Here is a 9,337-nt window from a genome sequence, read left to right on the forward strand (position 1 = left end):
TTTCCCATGTGAGTGGCTATTTATTTACCGTTTTATGTCTCAGATTTGACACTTGATAGAATTGTTCCAACAACTTCTGTCAAATAATCAAGGACAACTCACAAATCCACCTCAGACGAGATGGATGGCTCCAAAACAGATGCTACTTTTAGACACTTCAAGTATGTCTGTTGGGCTCAGGAGGTGGTTGACAGGAATCCAATGGAAAACTAAAAATGTGTCAAAATAAATCCAACGCGGTGCCAGATTGCAAAAACACATCTCTGGTTTATATGTGAACAGGGAGAGCTGGGGGCCCTGAACCTGCAGGGATACAACATGAGCTCAGTGTGTTGATACATTATACAGATTTTGTTAGCGGGGCTTTGGTATGAATTATGAATTTAGGGCACCTTAACCTGTGTTTTCACCAACATATAATAACCTGACTTAAGATTTCATAGATTCTAAAAAAAACTTACCAAGAGTGCATTGTATCCCCAGTCACTGACTACATTGTGAAATACATTGACACTCTTCAACAACAAGTGGTGCACAAAAGCGCCACCATGTGGTGATATTCTGTGACACACGTGATTGCTAGTCTTTGTTAAATGCATATGAATGAATAATTCACAGTAAAATAATCAGTTTTTTTAAATTGCGTATGTTTACACCATTTATAAAACAATTCATTAATTGTAATTCATTTTGATATTTTACATTTATCTTAGTCTGTAATTCTACAATACATTAATTATAATCTATCCAATAATTTTATTTCTTACATTTTCTCTATCACGCAGTACATTTTGAGATATTTTTTGACGCATAGTAAATATTTCAATCACATGTGTCGTCGTATTTTCTAGGAGGTTATTGACCCTTCCGGTGCTCCGTAGTCCTTCCTCCTCTCTACCTGTTTAGTGGTTAAAGATGGCTGAAGCTCCTCCATGGCCCAGCCGGTTCTTCTGTCACAGATGCTCCGCAGAGATTAGTCCTCGTCTTCCCGTAAGTACCGTGGACAGAAATTAAAGATAGGGACAACTGGACAAATGAAAATCACAGTGGCGTTGTCGCCACTTTAATATAAATCGGCGTGGCAGCTGGGCCAACAGATAGCATGCTAACAGTGTTAGCATCTCTACGAGGTCCCGTTTATCTCGCTAGCGCTACCCAGCGTTAGCTAGCTTGTTATCTTAAGTAGTGGATCCATCAGCGCACACCCACGAACTGCGTAGTCATTACACACAGACCACTGCTAGTTTGTTCATAGGATATTTGCAACAACGTTGGTAGGATCATTTGTTGATTTCTGTGGTGTTTTACGGGGTATGTTGGCCTTTAACGGTTAACGTTAGTTAGCTTATATTCAAAGGTAATAACCGTTAACTGTAACACTGATCCACTTCAGGTATTTCTTGTATCAAAGAGACGCTGTTAACACTAGTCTGACTTTGTGAACTAGATTGTAAATCACATATGTGAACGATCCAGCAGCAACAATGCCACTGCGTCCTGTTCTTGTTTTGCCCCATTCACTAAAGCACACAAGTGGCATGCCTGTCTGTCACAGGCTAGAATGATCTGTCATAGAGCTGCAAATGTGCCCATCACAATGTAAAAAAGATCAGCCGTAGGTTTCTGGCTATTTTTGTCATTTAAACCATAGAAGATACAGCTGATTGACACACAGTTTCTGTAAGGATCAGGGTTTAGAACCATCTAAACATAAAAGAAACACAAGGACAAAAACATATGTATATCTATGATGACGTATAGTAAGGTGTTAGGCAGTCTGATAGCCTGGAGGAAGAAGCTGTACCTCATTCTGGTGGTGTTGGGCTTTATGCGGTGGTTTGCAACACCTGGAGGCATTTGCTAACCATCTCTATTGGTAGATGGCTCTCTTTCCGTGGAGGGGAAAGAGACCCTGTTGGTCTTCTCAGCTGTCCTCTGTGTTCAGCTGAGGGGGCTTACAGATTGCAGTTCCCTTAACAAATAGTGACGGCTGTTCAGGCCACTTTCAACAGTGTCCCAGTAGATGGTGGTGAGGAAAGGGTGGGAAGCCATCACCTGCCAATAACAAGGTAAATGTGGCAGGTACACATCCCCCCCCCCCCCCCCCCCCCCCATGGCAGATGGGTTAAGAAAGGCTATATAAAGGTTACTTGATAAGAGTCCATATTTCTACTGTCTGTCTCTGTGTTTTTATTTCTAAAAGGGGCAGATAAAGAAAATGTAGCTGCTGGTAGAAATGCTCAGTGACCTGCCACCGTGGCAGTTAAGGGAAGAAACTTAATTTGATGCTTTATTCGCTACAGCGAATGGGACGAAGGTTCGAGCTAGTTTTAGTCATATGAGACCAATTATCATCTTCTGTCTTCTTTATCTCTCTGTCCAGCTGTGCTCTCAGTGGAGTTGTGTTCGACACATCTTATTTGCAGTGTACACTTGCTCCATACTGACACACTAATGGCTGTAGCTGTAGTCGTCATGCAATTCAGTTTTTGTTTTTGTTTTTCGGGGGTTTAAATGATAAGTGATGCAGCTGTTTGTAAAATAGATAGTTGAGCATGTTATGTGTCTAATGTTCTGGTTTGTTTACAGGAGTATACATGTCCGAGATGTGACTCAGGGTTTATTGAGGAGCTACTGGAGGAGAGAAGGTGTGTATAAACTGTATTTTACTTAGTTTTTCTAATGTATGACTGTTGTACTCTAACTATTAGATAGTTATTAGAAGACTGCCACCATTCATTATGGATAATGGAATTCCGCGAATAATACACATACTTGGCTAATGAAGCTGATTCTGATTCTGAACTTGCAGTCACTGACATTTAGTATAAATGCACATTAAAAGCAAATTGTGTTATGATACATTTTGTTACTTGTGCTTTATTTGAAGTGGAAAATGAACTTTGGGCACTGCTTAACTAAAATGGCATGTTTTGCTTTCTTTTTCTTCGGCGGCTTAATACTTTTATTGTCCGTCCCTTTCCCCTTTTTTTTGTAACTCTTGATTTCATGATTGGGAAGGATGGAAACTATGACTTTAGTATCACTGAGTCGAGACATAACTTTGTCCACCACTTGTCCTCTGTCTAGTGCCGACAATGGCTCCATGTCTACCATCTCCAGCGGGCCCCAGAACCAGCAACCATTTGAGGTTTCTATGCTACTCTTTTCTCTCCTCTCTATCACACACACAACCTCTTTCTCTGTGTCTCTTCAGAATCTGCTAAAATAGTTTCCGTTTTGCTGATGTAGTACTGCACATGCTGGAAGCCAACTCTGGGTTTCCACTTCTGCTTTTGCGACGGACCAGAGTTTAAAATAATATTATAATGAATGATTGGGCTGTTTTTAACTTTGCCCAAAAAGAGGAAACATTCTTAGGCTGATATGTAGTTTATTTAAGTACTGTGGGGTAACACTGAAACATATTAGGGCTGTGATGATGCTGTTATCTAAACAATGAGATTCTGTATGCCAGCATCCATTTCTATTAGGTTGAAAAGTCAACAAAACTCTCAATGCTTCAGGTGTGTTGTTTTGGCAATAAGCAGTTGCAAATATTTAGAGAAATCCCAAAGCTTCACTGGTTTCTACCAACAAGATTACAGTTTTTTTTGTGTGCTTTCATCTGTTTTTCTCCCAGAATCCGGACCAGCACTTGTTTACATTCCCGTCTGGCTACGGACAGTTTTCCCTGGGCGTCTTTGACGACCGCTTCGACTTCGGGGCTGGTCTGGGAACAGAGGATAACAGGGATGCTGAAAACAGGCGAGAAAGGGAAACGGCATCACGGCAACGATACGGTGCCCGGCAGCCGAGAAGTCGTCATGGTTCGAGGCGACAAGCGGGGAGGCATGAGGGAGTTCCTACTCTAGAGGGGTAAGCAGTGCAGACCGGGGCTTGCGGGACTTGAGTCATAAATCAAGCTTGAGGACTTAATTAGTTCATTAAAGGATATTTTTCAACCTGTACCCTATTTGCCCATGTTTTTGTGGGTTTTGTGACTAACGGGTGCAACAATTTCTAATTGATCTGGCAACAAGTCACATGACACAATATCAAACAGTAAGCAAACGGTAAGAAAACCTTTTTATTTCTCTGTAGGGTCCTCTCCACACATCGTCATAATAACAATCAGAGCCCCTCGGTGGCATAAACAAGCACTTATTGTGGATGTACATTGACGGTGAGCGGCTGCCGTCTGCAGCGTTCTCGCTCAAAACTGGAACAATTTTCAAAAAAACTGTTGTTCCTATTGGTTACTTAGACCCCAAAACATGGGGAAATAGGATCCAGGTTGATAAACACAGGTTACACGTCTTTCACTTTTTCTCATTTCTCCATCAATACATCTGTGTCACAGCTGTATCTTCTCTTTTGTAGAATCATTCAGCAGCTAGTGAATGGAATAATTGCACCCACTGCAATGCCAAATATCGGTGTTGGACCCTGGTGAGTGTCTGGAACACACTTACATTTAACCAGAAAACAAATCTTCACCCGTCTGTTTCTCCTAACTGATCTAATGTGTGACTATTTTCTTAAAGGGGTGTTCTTCACTCAAATCCTATGGATTATGCCTGGGGAGCTAACGGACTAGATGCAATTATAACTCAGGTATTTTTCAGAAACCTTTAAATGTTTTTAAAATGATTGATGTGCTTATTCAAAAATATTGGTTCTAATCTAGATCCTTTTAAACGTGTGATAAAATATGCAGTAACATGCATACAAACATCTTTTTCTCTGTTTTTAGTTATTAAACCAGTTTGAGAACACGGGACCTCCGCCTGCCGATAGAGATAAAATAAAAACTCTTCCTACAGTACAAATTACACACGATCACGTTGGTAAGTTCAAACTAATGAAGTGTAACATAATGTTTTATCACTGCTTTTCTTTTTTCTTCTGATATCTTAGACAGATTGTGTTATTTGCACAGCAGTATAGTGTTCTTTAAATCTCATGGTTGCGTGCTGCAGTTTAAATTGAATGCGAGCAGTATTTTCGCCAGACTAGCTGGCTTCATTGGGCTTTAGTCTTCAACATTATAAGAATGTTTCTTTTGAAGCATCTCACCAGGGACTTGAGTTAATCATTCATGAGAGCGCAAATGCATAATTCTGTAATAAGATACATGTTGGTGGCACAGATAACTCAAACGGTGCACTTATTTGATAATCAACCACAAGATACATCTTTGAGATATATATATATATATATATATATATATATAAAAATATAAATATAAATAAACATTCAGAGAACTGGTCCTTTGCATGGCTAAAGGAAAATCAGACGAGTAGCATAGCATCCAACCCTTCTTCTGAAAAACAACACTTTTGATATTCCATCTCATTTAAAACCTAACTGTGGCTATTAATGACTATGTATTTCTAAATAACATTGATGGTTCATAATGTCATGTAACTATTTGTAAACCCCCCTCATTTATACTTGGTATTCTTTTCACATTTGTAACTCGCTGTGTCTTTCAGCTTCAGGACTGGAATGTCCAGTGTGTAAAGAAGATTACAGTGTCGGAGAAAATGTGAGGCAGCTCCCGTGCAATCACATGTTCCACAATGATTGCATAGTCCCCTGGCTGGAGCAGGTATTAAACATCCACGATCTAATGCGCTCCCCACTTGAATATTCACCATTAGCTATCTGAAACCATGTAATGGGGTATTGGTGATTTCAGTATTTTTCAACCTGCGCCCTATTTTCCCATGTTTTTGTGTCTTAACTGACTAATAAGGACAACTTTTTTTTTTTTTTCCAATTGGTCTAGTATTGAAGGAGAACGCTGCAGCCGCTTAAAGAGCTGCAATTAAATTGAATCGGGCAATTGCGCACCATCATTGTACGTCCACTAACTGCTTGTTTTTGCCACTGACAGGCTCAGATTATTATAAGTGTCTGACGACATTATGGAAAACACCCGACAGAGAAATACGAGTTTCTTTCCTTTTCTCTTGATCCGGTCCGTCTGTTCACGAGCAGAAATCTCGTTCTGAAATCTCGAGTCACATCCACATTGTTGAAATCGGCTAAATATTCAGCCATGACATTGTAAATCTTTCAGATAACACTGAGCTACGCTTTCTGTACTTCAACACAGCAAACACCGGCACTCCTCTCTGCGACTCTCACTCATGTTTCCACCGTTGTTTTCAGGCAACAAGTCACATGACACAGTAACTAACAGAAAGTGAAGGGTAAAGATAAACGTTTTATTTCTCCGTAGGATCTTTCCATAATGTTGTCAGACACAATCGTCGGTGGCAAATACAAGCACTTACAGTGAACGTACATTGAAGGTGCGGAATTGCACGATATGATTACATCGCAGCTCGTTTAGCGGCTACACGCTGCAGCGTTCTCCCTCCATACTGGACCAATTTCAAAAATGTATTGCATTATTTAAAAATAGACCAAAAAAAAACAAAGTTCCCTTTCAAAGAGCTTCTTATTTTGACCACCCTGTCGCTCTTTCTCTCCAGCATGACACTTGTCCAGTGTGCAGGAAAAGCTTGTGTGGACAGAACACGGCAACGAACCCTCCAGAACTATCAGGGATGAACTTTACCTCCTCTTCCTCTTCCTCGGCCTCCTCATCTTCCTCGACCCCTCAGTCCTCAAGTTCGGCCAGCAATGAGAACTCCACTGACAACTCGTAGAGGGCCGTTTGTCCTCGTCGCCCTGTGAGCTGCTTACAGCTCGTAGGGCTGCTGTTCTTAGGGGCGGTGACCTCCAGTCTCTCCCTGCTGAAGGGCAGAGACCCGAGTGCATCTCGACCAGGAGCACTCGAGCCTGATTCGGGGGGCAAGTGATACGCGAGGTCCATGTTTTTCTGCACGTCCTGTTGCTCCCATCTTCGCCAGGGATCCGAACAAAGGAAGGGGCGGAGGCCCGGAGTGCAGCTGCTGTCAGGGAGGGTGTCGAGAAGCATGGAGACTTCAAGAGGCTCGATCTGCCTGAATCACCTCACACAGGAAGAGAGAACAAAAAGAATCCAAAGGTAAAAGTCTCGGGACAACAAGACAGTCGCTGTTCTTTCTTTTTCTTTTCTTTTTTTTTTTTTATCTCCAGACTGTGTGAAATATGAAATGACCCACTTTTGCTAACGAAGCAAAAAGAACTGTACATTTATTCCTTTTTATAAGTAGTATTCATATCTCGCAGATAAAATGACCCAAAGTGCACTGTAGTGCACTGTTAACAGTGTGCACTTAAGTTTCTTCTCCTTGGTTTAGAATGATGCTACATTTTGATTCTTTTATTGTTTTGCTCAAAACTAAATTCCAATATATGAACTGATTAACTTACAGATTACCTGACACCACACAGGTACAGATGTTTGCACTTGAGATGATGCGGTAAACTGCAGTAATTCTGTGCTGTTTGGATAATGATGCGGATATCATCACTAAATTACACACACATGGATTTAGTTTTATCTGCAAGTCTAAAACACTCAGACACTTGTAAGAGCATTTTGAAGATTTTAACGTAAAGGTAAATGACATATTTTTTGAAGTTGCCAGTTGACTATTGATTTGCAGTACGATTGTGTAAAAAAAAAAAAGTGATATGAAAATAAAGCTGTTTTTGGGTGATACCACTCAAAATTCATGTTAAGCATTCTCAGTGTGTTTGTGTGTATAATACACTCTTAAGCTTTAATCGTGAGCAGTAGTAGTCCTACAATGTACTGAAAGACATCTGTTTGCTGCACTTAGTGTGTGATGCTGTGGTTAGACACTAGATGGGAGTGCAGTTAAAAAAAGGACTTTTCCTCAAATGTGGGAATTGGTGCAGCAAATTGGCTAATAGCCACTTGTTTGTCCCAATATTAAAATAGAAATGGTAAACAATTTTATGGGCAAACAGGGAAATATGAGCTGTGTTGTGTTCCCCGTGCTGAATTGTTTGTCCCTTTTAGTGAGATCTTGCAGACTCTTAGAAAAACCAGAGAACAATAACGCCATCGAGTGATTTCAAAGCATAATACGGTTTTGAGATTTTAAAGTAAGGCCTTGGTCCAAAGCCACGAATATAGTAAACAGACTCTGTATTAAATCTTTCAGTGGGGTGTTTTCCTGTTAAATGTTATCAAATAGCAAATAAATTCAGCTTCCTCTCATTGTGTAGCCATGCAGACACCTTTCCTCTACATTGTGCGTCTCTCCTCCTCTGGAGTTTATGCTCAAAGGCCTTTAATCTGAGGGGACTGTTATGAACAGAACATTGGTCTCGCTAGATGACAAGTGGACACACTTAACTCATAGTTATGAGTTTGACTTTACAATGAGAAATAACTGATTCATATTCTCAGTTTATTGTTACCTTTGTGCCTTTTTTAAAATATATACCAGGAGATGTGGCAAGCTGTTTTATTATTGAGTTACTACAGATTCAAAGTGTAGATCTACATGTGAAGGTGTAGGTAGCCATCTTCTTTTTTTTGCAACCTGAATTTAAAAAGGATTCAGATTTTGTGAAGCTACACAAAATATTTTGTGAAAACATTGAAATAGATTTTCAAAATGTTGGCAGCACTTTCAGAAGCATTGGCATGACACATCAGGAAATCTGAAATGAAATCCACTGAATTTTAAAGACTGAAGTCTGACCACAGATGGACTTTCAAGTTGTCTTCAGGCAAGCCTTTATGGCAACTCCCCGCACACAAAGACATCTAGCATCACCACATTTGTTGCTAATATTTAAGTTGAGTTGCATGTATTTAAGTGTCTTTTTACAAACTCCAGCTGTGATCACTCTGAAACACGGCCTAGATTTATTTTACCGGTGTGCTCGGTGTAATGTCCCATCCATGCTGATAAAAGATGTTCCTGCAAAGAGAACTACCTGATTAAGACAGTCCTCAGTATTTATTTTTGTTAGATGAAACCAAGATTCTAGAATCTCGACGTTAGCACTTTACCATTTAGTCGAGGAGATGAAACCTCTTTGAATATTGCAGACATTTCCTTCCAGACACTTTTTCTTTAGATGGCTGACATGCATGCTAATCCTGTGAATGTGCGACATGAAATGTTTCTTTCTAAAAGAAAAGAGCTACTTAACAGTGACATTATTATTTTATCACATCATTTTTGAGACATTAATATTCATCAAAAATGTAACTTAAAATCACCTTCACTATTTTATTTATTTATTGGTTTATTTTATAAGGGACAGTGCACATTAATAAAAACATTGCTGTAAATGCGCCAGAGTTAACCAAGAGACTATTTTTCATCTCTAGTCCCAAGAGGCAGATGTTACAAAGTAAACCTAAAAACAGAATATAACATTCAGATCCATG

General features: G+C 39.9%; 1 protein-coding gene across 1 annotated transcript; it reads left to right on the plus strand.

Moving 5' to 3' along the window:
• Nucleotides 1–910: 910 nt before the first annotated feature.
• Nucleotides 911–7,631, plus strand: LOC306694441 (E3 ubiquitin-protein ligase RNF126-like). Its single transcript, XM_079157296.1, has 9 exons — nucleotides 911–990; nucleotides 2,590–2,648; nucleotides 3,091–3,151; nucleotides 3,644–3,879; nucleotides 4,384–4,452; nucleotides 4,548–4,617; nucleotides 4,757–4,850; nucleotides 5,499–5,614; nucleotides 6,507–7,631. The coding sequence occupies exons 1-9, from the start codon at nucleotides 916–918 to the stop codon at nucleotides 6,681–6,683; spliced, it is 957 nt and encodes a 318-aa protein (XP_079013422.1). The 5' UTR covers nucleotides 911–915; the 3' UTR covers nucleotides 6,684–7,631.
• The last annotated feature ends 1,706 nt before the right edge of the window (nucleotides 7,632–9,337 follow it).

This window comes from Pholis gunnellus (assembly GCF_910591455.1).
Source record: "Pholis gunnellus genome assembly, chromosome: 4".
In the NCBI taxonomy this organism is placed as follows: domain Eukaryota; kingdom Metazoa; phylum Chordata; class Actinopteri; order Perciformes; family Pholidae; genus Pholis; species Pholis gunnellus.

What these genes read in the sequence shown, in the direction of transcription:
- LOC306694441 (XM_079157296.1), top strand. Translation starts at nt 916, where the DNA reads ATGGCTGAAGCTCCTCCATGGCCCAGCCGGTTCTTCTGTCACAGATGC. An exon ending in AGAACCAGCAACCATTTGAG is followed by an intron (nt 3,152 to 3,643) that starts GTTTCTATGCTA and finishes TTTTTCTCCCAG; the next exon opens with AATCCGGACCAGCACTTGTT. An exon ending in TAGTCCCCTGGCTGGAGCAG is followed by an intron (nt 5,615 to 6,506) that starts GTATTAAACATC and finishes CTTTCTCTCCAG; the next exon opens with CATGACACTTGTCCAGTGTG.